Source organism: Pseudoliparis swirei, chromosome 4, assembly GCF_029220125.1.
Source record: "Pseudoliparis swirei isolate HS2019 ecotype Mariana Trench chromosome 4, NWPU_hadal_v1, whole genome shotgun sequence".
NCBI lineage: Eukaryota > Metazoa > Chordata > Actinopteri > Perciformes > Liparidae > Pseudoliparis > Pseudoliparis swirei.
In genome coordinates this window covers 30281839-30301636 of record NC_079391.1, presented here as the reverse complement: position 1 = coordinate 30301636, position 19798 = coordinate 30281839, and the positions used below count along the sequence as shown (strand labels likewise).

The 19798-nt window shown below is 47.8% G+C and overlaps 1 protein-coding gene across 1 annotated transcript in view; it reads right to left on the bottom strand.

Annotated features, from left to right (window-relative positions):
* The window catches only part of LOC130192529 (protein kinase C-binding protein NELL1-like), a 238494-nt gene that overhangs the window by 106425 nt on the left and 112271 nt on the right, over positions 1 to 19798 (bottom strand). The window contains 4 exon segments of the mRNA XM_056412589.1: positions 10930 to 11058; positions 13135 to 13234; positions 15803 to 15876; positions 17823 to 17925. Coding sequence (XP_056268564.1) covers positions 10930 to 11058; positions 13135 to 13234; positions 15803 to 15876; positions 17823 to 17925 — 406 coding nt within the window.

The following is a 19798-nucleotide window of genomic DNA, read 5'->3' as shown; positions in this document are numbered from 1 at the left end:
TCATTCTCCACTTGACTAACTGTGTATATTTAGGCGGGACTAAATGATTTGCACTGTACGCTGCAGATAACGTAGCTTCTTATCACAGCCCGTGCAATGAACATTAAATTAAATTGAGTAAATCTGTGTATGAGAGTCATTTAGTTCAATGACACTCAGTCTTCCGAGCGCGGGCCTTGTTCACTCCAGTGTGTGTGTGTGTGTGTGTGTGTGTGTATGTGTGCGTGTGTGTGTCTAAAAGGCCAAGGACAATGTCTGCGCCAAGTTAAGATGACTGATGCCCCCGCAGTTATAATTGTGTCATTACCACCTGGTGGAACATGATCATTAGTCCCAGCGGACTCTGCTGTAATTAACAGATTTGGGATGACTGAGGGGGAACTGAGGTGTGTGGGGGGGGGGGGAGACTACGGGGCGTCAAAAACCCAAGCACAGTGGATGACCTTATGTGATATTTTTTGGGGGGGAATAATACAGCATATGCTCAGATGGGAGCTGTGTGTCAGATCGGGGGGTCGACTCATCGGAGGTCCGGCCTTCAAGGAGGACGACATCGTGTAACGGGTTCAACGCCGCCTGTCCAAATAGTCACGTCACAAATTAAAGTTTACTTTGGAGATTCCGGCGGCCCAAAACCAGCAGCCCGGTAGAATGGCCGGCCCGGTGTTAGTGCAGAGGGGATACTCTGACACTGGACCGATGGAACAGCCCCTGCTAGGGTTAAATAATAGAAATCGGGCGTGCATTTGGTTCCTGTTCGGAGCTCGAATATGTTGTTAATAATCTCTCCGGGCTTTACAGATAAGTACAACTTCACATCGTATGAGTCAACGTTCAGGTATTTACACTCGTGTGCAACTTGTTCTCTGCAAACTTAAATTCGCAAACTTTACCGAGTTGACGAAAATGCACCATTAGGGCTCGATCACACCAGACTCAAAAACGCTCAAAGATAACATATTCTGAACTTTAAGCGCGAGGCGCGGAGTCTCACAGCTCGTCAATGTCACACTCGGCCAAGGCAGCCAATCGGATCAAGCAAGAGGTCCAAGGCAGCCAATCGGATCAAGCTTTATGACTTAACCACTTCCTTCTTGTTTTCGTGTGGTATTCGCCATACTCTTTCCTTTTTTAAATATATATATATATATATATATATCGTGAACCCAAAACTTCCTTTTTTGGGTCTTTTTCCTCCTCCTCATCACGGCAAAGGCAAGAGTGCAAAGTCTACTTGAATCCATTTTGTAAATGAAGTTTTATCGCCCGGTTGCTCCACAGGCGCCACGGGGGGAAAAACAGCCCGGTCACCCGTTCCTGTCGAGGCGTTTTTGAAGCGGCTGCGCTTTTACAAGTCGTGCCTGTTGTGACTGAGCCCTAAGAATACATATAGCTGGGGCTGGAATATGTCTCCTCTGGGAGAAGAAAGTGCAAGACGGGTCCACTTTCCGTCAGCCCTCCTACGCTCACACCTTTACAGGCCACGTCCTTCAGGAAAGGAACTGGGACACGAGATGACCTCTGCACGCTGGCCTGTAACCAGCCTGTGACTGAGTGCAGCTCCTTTTCACCACCGATTTAACGACGACCCGCCCCGACCGCCCAGCCGCACATTATTAGCTCCGCAGTAAAAAAAACGACACCTATTTGATCGTATTGAACAATCACTTTCGAGTCTCTTGCAAACGGCTAATGAGCTTACGATCGACTGGAACCGAGCACGTTCCTCCCGCCCTCAAACCCAGAGATGCTGACCCGTCTTAAATTAGTGTGTGTGTGTGTGTGTGTGTGTGTGTGTGTGTGTGTGTGTGTGTGCACGACTTGAGTCCAACATCCAAGTCCCTGTATCTGCTTTGGTGGTGGGTTTTATTGGAATATGGCCAATTAAAAAAAAAGTTAAGAGGAGAAGATACAAGGACTAGAAGTGAAAATAGTGCCCTAGTGTGTGATAGTGAAGAAAAAACAATTCTAATGAAATTTCACAAGAGGTAATGTAAACAAATAGGGAATAGTACATTGTTCTGAATAAAACAAGCCTTCAGGTAATCTGCATTCTCTCCCGTGGGGCTACATGGAGGAAATATCCAGATTGGGCCCCGATTCCAATGGGACTCGGAACATTGGTGCCCACGGACCGGGTGGCAACCCACCAAGTCCTCTCGCTCGAGGACCACCAGCCCGATCCCCTGCAACTCAGAACTGGTCCGGGAATTGAATGGGAACGAAAAAAGAGAACGGGGGGGATGCCAAGGACAGCGTTTGGCTTCATTGGGGAGACACACACACACACACACACACACACACACACAGCACTGTCACTCAGCGACGTGACTAATTCATGACAGGTCTTTCGCTGACCTTTTACCAGAGTGCTCACCCACTGTGACTCGGCCAGCGATGCATTGTGGGCCGATTCAATCCACCGGCTGCTTTTACTCTCCAACACCGGACTCCCTTTCAAAAGACGGGGTTTCACCGCTATTTTTAAACCTGTCCGTCTTTCGTGTTCTTTGTAGCCTTTATTTAAGGAGGGTCCCGCTTTGGTTTAAAGGTTCATCCAGAATGAGCACCTTGGTAATGGATGACGGCGAAAGATTTCCTCCGCATCAGACACACTTGAAGGCCCCAGAAGCTCAAGCCGCAAGCGCATGGGGGATTATTCAACGACGGGCATCATCCTGTAAAGTCCAGGACTTCCAGGTTGATTACTAAACATGTGCTTTGTCTGTCGTCGTCATTGTATCCCCCCCCACACCGCTAACCCCAGCTCGACCCACTTTTTTTTTCCTACGGCAGAACTGTGGAGGAGCGTCGCCGCTGCTCATTCGTTCCCCGTCATTACATCCTAGTTGGAACACGGTGGAGGACGGGTTCCCACAGAGCGCCCGATTGATTCTCACAAGTACAAACACAGCCAATTACTCTTTTAATGCCACCCAGTGAGAGAGCCAATTCCTGCCGGCGGCGCTCGCCAATGACATGAAAGACCGATGCGGACCGGTGCTCCCGTCATCGCGGGCTGGATGAGAACCAACGAGGAGGATCCGAACTGCTCCCCTTCGATGAGTCTCTTTCTGTTACCTCACATCGCCTCTCGATGGCGCTGCGTTGAGGACATCTGTGGTAATGACTGCGATTCAATATGAGGAAAATCCCGTGCAACACCAGGGTTTTTCCTGCATAGAGAACATTTGGGCGTGCGCCTAAGCCGTTTTCCCGAACGCCTATGACAAATCCCGAGCGCCTAAGGCAAAAAAAAGTCTGCGATGGAAAAAAAAAAAAAAAAAAAAAAAACTGTGTTCATCACGTGCATGTCAGCGAATATGTTCTCAATAGTATGTTTTAGGGATGCACCGATCTGATCGGCGCCGATCCATATTGGCCGATATTCCCATTATCGGTTTTGATCGGCGTTCTCAAAACGGCCGATCAAATTTCGTGACATCTGCGAGAACTATCAGACGTTTCAATCGCCGCGCATAGCGGAGCGATCGCCCGGCGAGGGCCGCAGAGTGAGAGGTCAGAGGGGATCCTCACCACCGAGCGGCGTCCCCCGAGTTGAATCTCTGGGTCGACTCAGCCGACTCTCACATGTCTGCACCTATAGACTGATGTTCACGGTAAACGCATTCGATCGGGAGCGAGCGAGGGTTTTGATAAAGTTAGCGGAAGGATTTACGTGACACAACATCCGGTTTTGCAAAGTTAGCGGAAAGAACCACGTGAAACAACATCCGTTTTTCAAAATAAGATGTCGACAAATCATACACAAGTAAACAATGAACTGATTTTGTATCTTTATTGATCGTTTCTGAGATTTAGCTTAAATTATGCTAACATGAAAACATTTTTATTGTACCAAGGAAGAGTTTATAAAAATAAAGGTCAGACTTTTGTATGTTAAAAAAAGTCCTGTAAATGGATTTCCCCAAGAGTTCCAGGAAATGAATAATGCAGATGTGTTCCATACTTTTCTGAAATCCCCTACACTGGCAATCAATCAATTTTAATGTATCAATTAGGACATTTTTCAAAGTAAAAGTCCTAAATGTTTAAAGAAATGGGTAATTTCTTTAATCTTTGAGGTGCTTTATATATGTATTTCCTCAGTCCTAGGCAATAATGCTACACAATAAATAGAATGCTTCAATCGACACCGTGATCGGTGATCGGTATTATCGGATCGGCAGATACTGATTTCAGTGATCGGTGATCGGCACCAAAAAACCTGATCGGTGCATCTCTAGTTCTCAATAGTATGTTTCAAGTCGGCTACAGCCGAACCCTCGTTCTGTTTTGATCAATAGTAATCGAGTTGATAAGCGTGTCTTCTTGTCTGATCAATACGCAACTGTGAGGTGTGCGAATAGATAGAGAGACACAGACCGTGGGGAGCACCGAAGACCCATTTTGACCCAGGAAAAACCCTGAACACATTCTAGGCGTGTATTTCTATGTTTGTCGGACTCCTGCTGCTGTTGCAGGAAAAAGTAAGCAGAGGCTGTGAGTTGTAGCGGATTAGCGGTAGCATTGGGGCCGGTGCTGCGTTGTGTTTCCTTGAGTTTATCTATAAACCCTATGAAGGCCACACACACACACACACACACACACACACACACACACACACACACACCTTCTATCCTGCTGTGTAAGTCCTTTGATTAGCTCAATTCCAACCTCTGTGGATATGATTCCTGCAAGTCGGCACAGCCAGGAATCCGTCTGTGTGTCTCTTTGGAGCTGCTGCAGCCATGACGCTGAGTGTGACTGCCTGTCAGTCCATGCACTGGGCTGTGCCACCCACAAGTTAGACGGCCCAGCTCATATCAACTCATCTGCAAACGTATGATAAAAGCACCTCTGTACAATCCGTGACGAATAACTTCCTTCATCCCAGTTCTTAAGCGTGTGGGATATGAACACAACGTTATCAGCCGTGAACGTCTCGGTAAAAAAGCGCTCAGGACAAACTGGACGGGAACCATTTACTGAACCAGCAACCAAAGCCTCCAACAGGGAGCTCAGAACCACTTAATGGGAAACAATTTACATCTAAAAAGGGTCAGTTCACCAAAATGACCACAAAAAAGACGCGTTCCACCCGTCCGCGCTGATATCTCTGCAGATAGTTTGAGGGTTTTAGATATTAGTCTCAGATTTCTGCAACCATCCCAGTACCATGGAGGTGAATGGAATATAATTGACAGGAATGCTAAGAAGCATATTTCACTTTTCTTTTTTTCACCCGAGGAAAACTGTCTCCAAGAAAACGTCAGTACAAACTAAGCCGACGAATCACAAGTTGCCGACTTTGCAGAAAGTCGGGCCGTCGAGAGCCAGAGTGACAACGCCACGCTTCATCGGGCTGTGTCGGCTCTCTGCGACCACACTTTACTGCTCTCACGCTATTTAAACCCAAGTCACGGCAAATTACCAGCGAGGGCTACGAGCTAGAGAGGAACTATGCAAAAAAAAAACTGCTGTGGTGTCAGCGGAGATAGACTGTGAAGACCGGGGCCAACCCTCGAGAGCCCGTGAGCTAAGGGGACACATCAGAGCCGCTCTCTGAACCCAGGGTGTTGGGCTGCTGCGGCGCGAAAGGAAAAGAGAGCTGAACAAACACAAATAGCGCCGTAGAATGGTTATTACCAGTGTCCTACAATTACATCATGGAGAGACATTGTAACAGAGATCTACAGAATGGAGCAGATTACAGCTCATGTTAACCGAAGAATAGAAACATTTCTTAAGCACTGGCAAAAGTGGTGCAACTATGTCACAGATAAATGGCCTGACTGTATTTCTTTACTCTATAGAAAATGATTTCTCCCTGCTTTATTTATTTATAGTTTTGTTACTATGGTATTGTTTTTGTTTCTTTATTTGCATATGTGTTTATTTTTTTGTTTTTTACTTCTCTTTATACAAAGAATCTGAAAAATGTCAATATGTGTATGTGAGATTCTGAACACTAATAAAATATAAATGAAAAAAAAAAAAAAAATAGCGCCGTAGGTTTCACGCGTCTGCCTCACACTGGGCACTAATCTTGTTATCCATAGCACGGAGAAAAAAAAACGTCCGTCAGGGGGCCAAATAAAACTGCAGACGAATGCAGCCCTGGGCGGTGATGGACGGCAATGTGAACTGTTGAGGGAGTCGTAGCATTTGCATCAAACGCAAGTTAAATTAGGCCCAATTAGACTCGGTAGCTCCGCAGCTAGCGCTCGGAACCAGACGCGCAAGCTGGCGGAGCGAATCCGCCGTTACGTGTCAAACACGGGCGAGTCGAGAGTCGATGTCCGAGTCGCCCAGAAGAGGCGGAGAAGCGCTGCGGGGCACAGCGGGGAGCCAACGCCGCCGCTGATGTGGGCAGGGCGACCCGTGAGGGCTCCGAACAGCAGGGGAGTTCTCCACAACGACCTCCAGGGACCGTTTCCATGGTGATGCGCTTCATGCCCGCCACACGTGGAAAACACTCGACTCGAGCGTCTTACCCAACCGCCGTGTGGCTTTTCCGCTAATGCACTCGCCCGTGAAAACATTTCCGAGGATGTCGCCATGGCGGCGGCGGTGGTTAATTTGAAGAGGCACTCGAGTGGCTGTCGCGCAAAAAGAAATAAATGAAAAGAAAGCTTTCCTGCAGAGTGGGAGATCATTTGGGCTTATTGAGAGGACAAGGTCCAGAGAAAGCCGAGACCATGAAATCATGTAGATGTTGATATGATGAAAGAAAGAGATGCACTTTAGACCCATGCTGGGATTTCACCCCTCATGGAAAGAGATACACTCTGGGGCAACAACGGCCATTTGGGAGGAGGGTCGCTCCCTGGAGCACTCAAGCTCTGGAACAGGGAATTATGTTGTTTGCCCTTCGCTGATGCAACCGCTCTCCACATCAGCTGCCTCGGCTTGTTCGGTATTTTGAAGCTCCGTTGTGCCTGATATGTGGACTCTTTTTCTCCTTTTTTTTTTTTAAAGGTTAGGATTAACAAGCTGTCAGCGAAAACAACAACAGTGTTAATGTGCTCGCGTGTCCTCTTGAGCCGAGAGATGATGCAGTCGATCTGCCGGGACCTGAAGAATATCACTGGCGGCGTAAACACCAGCTGATGGGGATAATCAGCCTGAGAAAAGCCCATTAGCGCCAACGTGTGAAATAACAGCAATGGAGCAACATCAGTCGCGGTGACACATCGAGCTGAAGAGAGCGCAACCCTCGAGATGAAGTCCGCTCCTCTCATCAGTGGTAATTAGACCTCCGCGGTATTCCTGTGTCACAGGATTTATCGGATCTTATCTCGAGCTATTGATAGTTCTGTTTCCGTACGTGCAAATTAATGTCCGTACATACATCTACATCGATGCATAAAGTATCATCATTCAACAGATGTGGGTGGCAGCGTGTCGGCGTCACGGGGTGAGGCTCCGGTGCAGAGAGACGGGCTGGACTCCAGGTTTGAGTGAAACAAAAAACACTTTACTTCGGAAAAAGGTCAAACATAAAAACTTTGGCTTGAGAACAACTACAAAAAAAACCACTAGGAATCACCATGGGAACAAAGACTATAGAGACACTACAAAACACGAGGGACACAAGGGAAATACTGGCACAATAGAGGAGGAAAAACACAGGTGTACGGCATGATGCAATCAGGGAGACAGGAATGGCTGAGGGTAGGTGAAGGGAATGAAACAATCAAGAGAGGAGACATCGAGGAGGAGCGGGTGCTGTTAGCATCGTCCAGGTAAAGGGTTCCGGTGTGTCTCCAATGTGATGTCACAGGCCAAACACATGCAGGGTAATGGGCCGGTCTGAATGTAGCCCCTTTCCCACGGGACCGACCAAACCCACTGACACCCACGAACATCTGGCTCCGGTCTTTTCGTGGAAAAGGCCACAATCGGCATTCATTCCCTCCGCGGTATAGTCACAGGTATTCATCAACTCGAACTCCGATCTGTGGGGATGGCCACGCGACGCCCAGGTAGACGCGTTAAATCTCACCGCGTTTCCGACACGACGCTGTGTGATGCGCGGTGATGTAAATACGGAGAGGATTCAGACCCCTTTCAAATGTTTCACTCTTTGTCTCATTGCAGCTGTTTGCGAAAATCAAAAAAGTTCATTTTATTTATCATTAATGTTCACTCAGCACCCCACCGTGACAGTAAAAAACAGAAATGTCGATTTTTTTTGTTGTTGCAAATTTATTAAAAAAGAAAAACTGAAATATCACATTTAAAAATATAAAATGTGAATACTTTCCGTACCCACTGTATATAATGAATACGTTTCCTGTGTTAAAGAAAACCTGCATGTATGTGGACCAAGGGTTTCTCTTGAGAGTTCCAGTAATCGGAACATCTCTACCAGGGTGTTTCCCATCAAGTCGACTGGGACCCTCTCGAGGAGCGACTGTAGCCGTATGGACGTCTACACACTGTGTCTAGATTCATAGACATGTCTGCATCCAGAGCATAAGGTAAAGGAGTAAAAGCTAAAGGTCTTTCATGTAACTCTGGGGAGAACGTTGGTTTCGGTTAGAGCTGAAGGCCTTTAGGGTTAAAACAACAATGATATGCCGTCCATTAGGCCTATTGCACTTCTTGTGTGCAGCAGGCTCAGTTGGAGCCTTTGAGTTGCCGAGTGCTGACATCACCCATCGAAAGCAACCTCTAAAAAAAGGATTTCCCAGTGTGCAGAGCGACGCCTCCACACCGGACTCGTCTCTAAAGAAAACATCGAGAGAGATGTCAGCGCTCATGCAGCTGATGGAGTAAATAACGACACAGGGCCTGGATGGGCATCCCAGTGAGGCGAAGAACATCATTAGTGTGTGCTTATGTTCCCTGCTTCTCCGTGCGTGCGTATCCTGCATGTGCAAGCACATTTCTCCTTTTTGGAAATTAGGCAGATGGCTTTTAGATATTAACACATTTCTCTGGCTGTGTGTACGAACCAGGCATGCGCCATGTGGGACGCACAATATGCCGCAGCAGAGAGAGAAAAAAATACATATTTCATCATAAGTGACACTCCTTCCAAGTGACATCAATCAGTGGACTGAACCCCTCTCCTCAGTTGTGGATAAATGTCCAATTCTTCAGTGTTGTTGAGAAATTACACATTCAGTTTCATTCAATTCAGTTTATTTTGGATAGCCCGTGATCACAAATTAAGAATTATCCTCAGCGGGCTTCACAACCTGGACACATACGACATCCCTGACCTTTGATCTCACATCGGATCAGGAAAAAAGTCCGAGAAATATTCCACATTAGTCCGAAAACATTTCTTTGCAGTTTTAAAACCCGCTCCAGAAATACACCGTTACTGGATCCAAAAAAAGAAAGTCCTAAAATGCTTTTTAATGGGGCGATTTAGATCAATTCAACCTTTTCCAACAGGTGGGGTACCTCATTTAAATTAGGGCACACTGGAGGACAATAGCCCAGCAAAAAGCATCCCACTAATAATCAGGTGTTCATTTTAAAGAGCGGGAGAGAACAAGCGTGGCCTCACGAGGCGACCGGATAACAGCCGGATCTCCGGCTCGCCCCTCAAACAGCTCTCTGATTACAAGTAGATCTCATCCTCAGTCATTCCGCCGCACATGAAAACATTTATGAGGATGAAATGGGCACGTTTAATTGCGGCTTAGAGCCAACAAACAGACATAATCTCCAAGTTTATAAAGTACGAGAGGAGAAACTCAATCGTGCTGTAAGACATCTATTCTCAGACTGCTTTGTTTAGAACAAAAAAACAAAAATAGAGTCTGCTGCGTAAAGCTGCGTTCACAACGAGAGCGTTGCGAATTGTTCGCGAGCAAAGTCAACGTACGGACGAGAATTCTCGCGGTGCGTTTGCCTCCAATTGTACGTTGCATATTTAGCAACTTGCGAAATTCTGGCTTTTTTTTACGGAGACAATAGAAAGCTGCAGCTTAAACAGACACATGATAAAATAAAATGCATTGTCATTAGATGACATTAAAACTCTGACAAGTCTCTAACAATGATTAAAGTAAATCAATGCCTGGAAATCTATTTAAAACTAAATGTCACCCTTTTGGAAAATGGTTAAACACCATTAGTGGACTAAATATGCAAAGGTCCTTGAACCAGAGGTTCTCGGGTAATTTAATGAAACGATTTGAGTCGCTGAAGTTGAATCTCGCCTTAACCCTTACCCAGTGTGCAAAATGCCCGGGGGCAATAGGGGGGGGGGGACCCCTACGTGGTCCCGCTGTGTCATGCGGATGTCTTCCAGACTCCATGTGCAATAGAGGCAGCATCCAACAGTTCATGGGTAATAATAAAGCCATTCACACACGACTACTTAGCCTGCCGGATATTTGTATTCAAATGTATTCAATGTATATATTCTACCTCACCGTGAGAATATCCACCGCTTTTCCGGTTCGGCCCTGAGCGACGAGCCCCTGCTCCATCACTGAGCGGGAGAAATCTCAGTCCGTGGCATGAACGTGCGTCTGATAGAAAACCATGAATTAAAAGCGGACGCACTGCCAGCTAGGGATGCTTTACTCCGACACACACACACACACACACACACACGGCTCTATTTGACTCCTGCTGAGGACTCCCATCGTCACAAAGGCGAAGTACGGCCGCAAGGAAACGGGCTCAGACTGGAGGCTACGCTACGTCTGAACTTCCTGCATTGCAGCTCGAGAAAGACTTTTCGTTTACATCCGAGAATGATGAAGCGACGTCCGTTCTTTTCGTCCGATGCGCGTCTTTCTTCTCTCACGAAACAATCGAGAAGAACCAGCGAGCGTATCGACGGTGAACCAAACCGCCGAGCGGCGTCGAGTTCACTGAGGTCCACGACCGACGTGTTGCTCCTGTGAGCGGACAGTGAAGGTGTCTTCTGCTTTTTTGGTAAAAGGAGAGTCCTACCGTCGCAGTAGGTGGCGTCCCCGTGGATGGAGGCGTAGCCCCCCTTGCATTCGCACTCGGCTTTCGTATTCCGGTTTTTGCACTCGGAGTTCTCTCCGCAAACGAGTCCCTCGGCGCAGAAGTCATAACCTGGAAGAGAGAGAGGCGGCCTCCAATTACTTTGGGCCGCACACAGAGATCAAAGCAGACGAATGAATGCCAGACGGAGCGACGCGGTCCCCGTCGGGCGCGGACGCCGTGTTCGTGTGTCCATAATAATACAAGCGGCCCCAACGGTTTATGACTGCAGCACGACTTCGGTGCAATAATAAAACGGTTTGGTCAAAGAACACAACAAATAAGAGAGCCCGGAGCGTATCCCATGACGACGCCGCTCCGCCAACACAGAGGTTTCAAACAGAGAGCGAAGCGCAAAGCGTCCTCGAACAATCATCTCTCCACTTAGAACATCTTGATCGGCGACTTATGAGGACCATGACGGGGCACTAATTAGCTCTCTGGCGGCGGCCGCTTGAGAGGGTGGACGTTTCCATTCGGTCCCGACACTTTTCATTCAACGACTCCACCGGCGGCATTTTGACTGCGAGATGGAGCGCCGCCTCCCCAAATGAAGCGAGAGACACACACACACACACACACACACGCACACACACACAGCGCTTTTCAAAAAATGAGTATTCAAGGTCACAACAGGGGGGCGAGATCAGAATCTCTCACTGGCTTCCCACCTGTTAACATCATGGGATTAACGCCCTGATTAAAAACTTCTTGTGCGCCAGACTAAGAGACTGAGATCCTGAAAGGTCACATCTCAGATAGACGTAATGGGGGGGGGGGCATCACTGGAGGAAAAGAGCTGCCTCCGCTTCCTCCTCCCGGATTGTGTAAACATGTAAAGGGGGCGCTCTCCAGGGCTGCACAGGCAATCAAATATTTTTGGCGATTCGCACAATTAAAGAGACACGGCCGAGCGCGGTATCGACGTTTTCTGTTTTCAAACCGCTCCGCCCCGTCTCGAATCGAGCGCTCCTTAAACTAAAAGCGGCCGGGCCCCGAGGCCGTCGGGCTGCGGCAGCCTCTGAAGAAGAAGAAGAAAAAAAGAGAAGGGGGAACAAAACAACGTTACAGCTGCAGAGCGATATATTCTGTGTACTGTATTCGTAACGACGGCGAGGGGTAGGGGGGGGGGGGGGGGGGTAAACTCGAAAAGATATTCGTGAAATCGTTCTCGTTTTTTTTTGTTCCATTCCAGGAGAAACAGAGGGGCGTAAACACTCCGCGGCAAATTGTGTATTTAGCAAATTTACCGCAGGATTTAACAAGTAAATATCGGAGTGGCGGCAGAGCGCTGAGTCACAGCGGAGTTCTGGAGATGATTAGGAAATAATGACCCGCTCAGAGTTTTAGCAATCGTGTGTGTGTGTGTGTGTGTGTTTGTGTGTGTGTGAGAGAGAGACAAATAGAGGGCTGTAGAGAAAAGACTGTGACTATCAATCTTTAATCGTTAGCTCCTACTGTATAAACTCTCCTCTGCAGTCCTGTCCTCTATACTTCACCTCTCTCTCTCTCGCTCTTCTCTCTCAGTCTTTTTCTTTCCCTCTTCTTATCTCGCTCCGCTTCTCTCCTCTCTATCTTTCCTCTTTATCTTTCCTCTCCTGCCCTCCGTCCTCATTTCCTCCGCTCCTCTCTCTCTCAGCGCGTAACGTCCATCGTCTTATCCTCTCCTTCACTTTCCCCATCGCCTTCCTCTCCTCTCCTCTACACTCGGTACCTTCCCTCTCCTCTCAACACTGCCCGTATGAGACTTTACATCTCCTTCCCACTCCTTGAATCGACACGTCGTCCTCCTTCTCTCCTTCCCTTTCCCGTCTTCTCCTTTCCACGTTATTGATCCTCCTCTCGCGCTGCTCAGCTAACGTAAACGAGAGCCCGATGTCCTCCGCTCTTTTTGTTAGACCTCCGGTTTGTTTATTCAATGTGTTTACTGAATTACCCGTGGCTGTTTACCCCGGAGTCGCTTCCCGACCAAAGCAGCGGGGAGCGGGCAAATTGGAATAGCGGGCGCTCGACGGCAGACGGACCAATCTGCCGTGATGGGTGTGCCGGCCCGGGAGCACCGCGGGGGGAATGATTGCGTTTTCCTTGACGCGGCGTCGGGGAGGAGGGAGCGCGGCGCTCTCGTCCGAGGAAAGAAGGGAGACGTACCTCTGCAAACGTTGCAGCACCGGCCGTCGGGGAGCATCTGGTCGCCGGCGGTGCAGTTGAGCTCCGCGCACGTCTCCGTGACTTTCACCATCAGGCCGCTCTGGAAGGACGGAGGCAGAAACACACTTTACTTCACTCAGCACTGTACTTTGTTTCCCCCCTGTGTATTTAGTATTAGTATTTAGTTTTTAGTATTTTGTTTTGTGTTTTATAATTATTTTCATTGATGCTCTGATTTTTTAAATTTCCCCCACTGTGGGACGAATAAAGGAATATCACATCACACACGGCGCAACACCGATCCACGATCGCTCCGTGTGACGGCGGAGAGATGACGCGCAGTCGGGCTCAAACTAAGACGCTTCGCTTCGTTCATCTTTCAGTCGGGCGTTTCCCCCGGGGGTCCGCTGGTAACGTCCTGTTCAGCTACATCGACTGTAACCAGGGTGCACACACACCAAGAGGGTTCCACGACTTTAAACCACATTTCCATGACCAAACATTATGTGAAGCCTCAGTGTATACACAAGTATATACACCTTAAATGACACAATCAATCAATTTTGAGCAGAACATTTCCAGTAAATATTGCATACAGCGAGTTTTCCTGTCAATTATTTTGCCATCTTTAATACAACTCGCTCTGTATTGTGTATTTTGGCGTGTTATTTTTTTAACAATCCTACATCAATTGGCTTTTTTTTGGTCACTAAAGTCAGCGTTTCTTTTCTCCCTCATGCTTGACCATTGTTCTATTAGCTCTTAGATTGTTTCATATTTCCATTTCCACGAATATTAGAGACCCAGCAAGCTCCGCCTCAAGCTTTGGCTCAAGCTCCGCCTCATCAGGGCCTCAAGCTCCGCCTCATCAGGGCCTCAAGCTCCGCCTCAAGTCGGTACGAATGCGTCGCCACCAATGATGGCCTTGTGTTTATTGTACCGATTCTATTCATCATCCCACAGTTTGATGGACTATTGCACCAGCGTCTCGGGTCACAAATAAGAGCCACATTCTACCGGTTCAACCAATAAATAATGTAATATTATTTTGAAACAAAGGCCTTCTCTTTTTATTCAGAATGACATCAAATTCAACTGGAGCAAGTCACATGACTGCTTGTCCTCGTTCTAATGGTTCGATATCAAACCTTCATGTTTTACCACCCTGCCAATCGAGCCAAATGTAACCTCGTTTATTCTTTTTAAATATTAAATGAAATGTGTCCAGCTCTCTGACCTCTCGTAAAGGCCTGCGGGGCACAGCCACGTTACGCCAGTTTGAACCTCTTAATCTGAACGGAACTAAATCGGAGGAACGACGGCGCCTTTGAAACAGCACCGGGTGAAGGGAAAACATTATTTTTGAAAAGACGTTTCGAGATGTTAAAACACGAGAGTAGTCCCAGAGGTGCCTGACTGAAGGACGCTGCCATGACAACAGAGACGGCGAGATGTAAAGGCTGCATACATGCCAAGTACCACTCGCGAGGAGGGGGCGTGAACACGGACAGCAGGTGAGCTGCAGATAGGCGCCACACAAGAAAAAGGGGAAACAAAAAAGGGAGATGGAAAACGCCCCGTCGCTCTCCCCCGGTGCCTTCGGACCTCTCAAGGTCGAACGTATCGACCCCAATGCTCCCTCGGTCCAACTCCACTTGCTCCAGCGCCGCCGCGCTATTCTAGGAGCCGTGGAAACCGTCTCCCCGTGTCATCTTTTGAATAGAATCTCGTCAGTGAGAACAATGAAGTCATTGTTCTCACTGACGAGATTCTATTCAGCGGCGTCGCTTTGTTTTTTTGCCGGTGGCACTTTGAGCGGCGGCGTGTCGCTCCTCCGTACAGATGGCGGCGCGTAGAGGGTGTCGTAGAGATGATGGAGCCCCTCGAGGCAAACCTGTGATTTGTGGTATAGCGCTATCGCGATTAAAATTGACCCGACCCCCCCTCCCCCCCCCCCCGCTCTCTCTCTCGTTCACTCCTTATGTCGAGGCATATGTTCGTGCTCCGACATCGTGGACAATCTCGCGGACGGCTGAGATGGGCGGTCATGGATCACAGCTCGGACGAAAGAGCCTGAGACTAGAACTTCCTCAAAGTGTCCAGAGAAGTGGTCACTAAGCAGGGTTCAACTCCAGAGAGTAAAGGTTTGCAGTAATTGCTCAAAATAATGATATTTTGAGTTGCCTGAGGGCGAATAATAAGTTCAGGAATTCACTGTGCGACACTTTAGAGGCAATTACATGCAACAAAAAAAAGAAAAACGCTAATGTTTCCCCTTAAAGAGTGTCTTTAAAGATAAATGGCTCCTCGGTGAAGAGAGCGCTCCTCTGTTCACCGGTGAATTGGAATAATGACTCCAATTATAATCCACGCCGTGATGAAGCTTCTATTCAAATCAGGCCTCTGTGCTGCGCCGTTTCATATTCTTTCTAATTACCAGGTTATCACTATTAGAGAGAAGAAGAAGAAGTAAAGAAAGAAAGAAAGAAAAAAGGTAGATTGATCAGATCGGGGGACGGAGGCGAAAAACTAATACGACCCGCTGGCTAATTGAATAACACATCGAGCGGTCCGCCGCGCAGAATCGTTACGCATCGACGCCGAGAGAGGAGTCCTGCATGCTGACCCTGGAGACCTGAAGCGTTACCATGGAGACGCTAAACGTTACCTTGCATTCCCTGCAGCTCCGGGAGAGGAAGCGCTGGCCTTCGGCGAAGGTCTGGCCCCTGTAGGTGCATTTCGCTGCGGGGGGGGGCACAAAAAACACAACCGCTTGAGCGACACCGTGGATGTGCAGCAGAGCAAAGGCATTATGAGTCGGGGCCGTGGCGGCTCCCGTGGCACTTTTAAAAGTAGAGAAAGACCCTTGGGGGGAATAGAAGAGGAGGTAAAGTCCCCTGAAGTTCTGCATAGTTAATTCCGTCAGAAACAAAGTTGTTCCCGGCCTCGTGTGCGTAAGCGGAGCGAGGGAAGGTGACGGCGCATTAGGAACACAACGGAGGAGAGCGAGCCCGGCGCGTAATCCCTCCGGGGGGCGGGCCGAGCAGAAATAGAAGAGAGAAAGAAGAAAGAAAAAAACGAGACACACGATACCAAGCCCTGCTCGTCGCCTCCTCTCCAGGGCGCTCAGTCGCTGCTCTGGACCGCTGCGCCAGAGCTCTGATGGTCCCAGGAGGAGGAAGAGGAGGAGGAAGGAGCACCGAGCGGAGGGATGGCGTTATTCAAAAGGCGACCTATCCTACGGAGGATTCCGTGGGTTTTTTTTTTGGAGCGAGAGAAACGCTGTGCGCTTCTCACTCGATGTAGAGCTTCCGCGGCGGCTGTGATCTCTGCTCTTGGGGATGTGGCGATGCTGGTTGTGTTGTGCCAGCAGAGCGTCAGACGCAGTCGGCCGCCCTCTGGTTTGTGTCTCTGGTAGCTTTCAAAAAGGATGTGGAGCAGACCAGCTGAGCTACATCAAAAAGAGACGGCGCTGGTGAATTGTTTGGATGCGTTCAGCCCGTGTTCGTGGTCACGTCGATGGAGCCCCGCCCTTGGACGTTTGTGGTATGATGACCGTCTCCTGGGTGACACTGGTGCGCCGCTGCATGACGTTCCAGATAGAACTTTTGGCTCTTGACTTTTTTAGTTCCAGAAAGGCAAAAAAAAACACACCAAAAAAACACCATCCTCTAAACTCTGGAAATATAACGAAGAGAAGATCAAAGCTCGACCGCTTCACCGATGATCTAATAGCGCCGCTATTCATGCTCATGTCAAACTTTTTAAATCGTCATTACCGTGACATATTACCTCTCCATCCAATTAAAAAGGATATCAACAATCCTCAAAGGGTTTAATAACTTGAGTATTCTTCCAGCCGGACCCTACGTCTACGTTTTCTCATCTCGCCGACAGCGATTTAAAAAATGGGTCCAGAAGCTCGGCCGCCGACGCTTACGTCCACTAGGAGTGCTCGTCTTCTGCCATGACCAAACTCTGTTATTTTAATCTTCAGGCATCGTGGAAAGAGTCTCCATTGACATGTGTTGATGAAACCGAAATGATTATAGAGAAGAATGGATATAACATTATTTTTTAAAGCAGCTGTGGAGAGATGACATCATTCTTACCTCTATGCTGCTTTGAGAGAGAATATGAGTAGTCCATGTGAACAGCGGTAGAATTCAGGGTATAGAATATATATATATAAAAATATATATATATACACATATATATATACATACATATAAATACATATACATATAAATAAATATAAATATATAAATACATAAATATATAAATATATTAGGTTTGCTGCAGAGGAATTGTCTATTTAGGTGTTTTTAAAAATAGATTGAAAGAGTTGTAGGAAGGTTCATCTGGTGGTGAATGTTTTTTTGACTAAAATATTTTTCTTTTTTCTTTTAATTTTGTCACTGTTTCATGCTGTATGTCTGACACTTTGTTTAATGTGCTACTGCTGATGTCTTGGCCAGGACACTCTTGTAAAGGAGATTTTTAATCTCAATTAGTTTTTTCCTGGTGAAATAAATGTGAATAAAATAAATAAATAAATAGATTTGTGAGGAAAACGAAGGAGAAGTCGTGAGCGGTTGATCAAGTGTCTTGATTTGGGTGGTGCTAAAGGTATTTTTCACACTCCCTCCGCGTCCCGCTCGATCTCAGTGCGTGCGGCCGATACTCACGTCTGCATTTCTTGCAGCAGGTCCCGTCAACGTGAACGGGCACCGAGTCCTCGGAGCAGTTTGCCGGCGGACAGAAGATCCTGCGACACTCCACCGCTCCGTTCTGTGGGGAACACCGGGCGCACAAAGCTGTGAACACTCCGTCGCGCGACATCAACACGCCGGCGCCCGCTTCCTTTTGTACGTCTCAATTTGCACTCATTCATGGAATTGGATATCTTTATCTGAGGGGAAAATAAGAATAATAAAATGGTTCCCATGACCCCAGCAAGAGTTTAATCCAATAGCGAGAAATGATTTTGCCGTCAGCGCCACGCAAACCGACACACAACTGTTCACAATCCCACCATCTGAAGCTAAAAGATATCATATTTAGGAAGAATAATAAAAAGATGACAATGTCATACAGTCAAGATAAGAGATTCATCAACGAGCGCTGGATGGCGGGTTCTGAGACGGGGCCGGCCTGCTGATAGCAGGTGGTTATTCGGGCCCTGAAGGACTGCCTTCATTTTTTTTTCTCTCTTCCGGAGGCCGATATCTCTCTCTGCGAGCGCCCTCTCATTCCATGAGTCATCGAAAATGGTTCCCCCGTGGACGGCCGCGGTTATCAGTTAATGGCATGTCCGCGGGAGGAAAATCGGAGCGACTAAACTCCACCCCGCGCTTGATGTGCAGCGATGCGGCGAGTCGAATTCCCAGAGGCGCCGGGGCGGCCCGATTCAACACATTTCAGAGTCTGGCTCCCGCGGTGTGCGGGCTCGGAGCCTTATTGGGGAGGGGAGGTGGCTTGTTAGGGGGGCAGGGGGACGTGATGGCAGCGAGGGAGGACTGATGAGGAGACAAGTTAAGGGAGCTAAGTGTTGACGGTTGAGGAAAGAAATAGAAAAATCTTTGATGCATCAACAATCTGTGATGCTGATAAAGATTATGTGGTTTTAAATCCTTACACTTGCCATTTTGGTGTACCCAAAATGCATATCTGCCTATTATTATGTCTTGAAAGTCTTACTTGATGTACTTGGGAGTTGAAAACACCCCATGGTGTCTTGAGTTTGAATACGTGACACAGTGTACACATCATATGGGACATTAGATGAGAGCATTGGGGCTCTTTGGTTGTTCAGACTTTTATTCCCCATCTGGCCTTCGCCTGATTTCCTTTCACTTTCAAGGAAAGAATGCTTAAAGAAATACGTAAAAGGGAATAAGCCACTCTCAGACATGCCGAATGAGATCATTTTTATATTCCTAAAGCTTCTTAAAAAGGGGGAATGAATAGACTTCGCTATGTTTACCCCATTTAATGATGATCGAGAACATTCTCCACATGGTCCCAACGCCCGACTATCGCTACGATTGATGTGTTATGACTCAACCACTGTGTTGCTCTCAAGTGCAGATGGAGCTGAAGCGGTGGTTCAGGAAGGAAGACGCTCTGAACTCGGCGGGTCATGCGTCGTGTCTCAGTCTCCCAGTGATTACGTCATCAGCTGATCTGGGCGGGAGTCCACTTCAAAGTGACTAATTGGATGCTGCACTATATCTCTAAGCCAATCAGATCGTTGCTGCCAAAGTTTAAAGGAGTTCTCTACTCGGCAATCAGTTGCCAGGCGACCCTCCACCCCAGTCGCCTCCAGGCAGCAACTCCTTTCTTCACCACCACCAGTGTCTGGACTCCAGGGGGCCGTGTATCGGATCAGAACTCAGCGCCACCGCCCCTTGTGTCTCCGGCTTCAGGATAGAGTCCGATCGCCAAAAGACTATGCACGATTCAATTTAGCTATAACGATGTAACAAAGATTATTGCGGAATTTGAACTACGTCTCTCCTGATTGAACCTTTTTTAGCCTCCGATGGCTGAATGATTGTTGTTGTTGTTTTACTTGCTGCCCCTCTTCAAGATTCAAGATTCAAGATGTTTTATTTGTCACATACACACACAGGGTGTGCAGTGAAATGAAAGTGGCAATGCT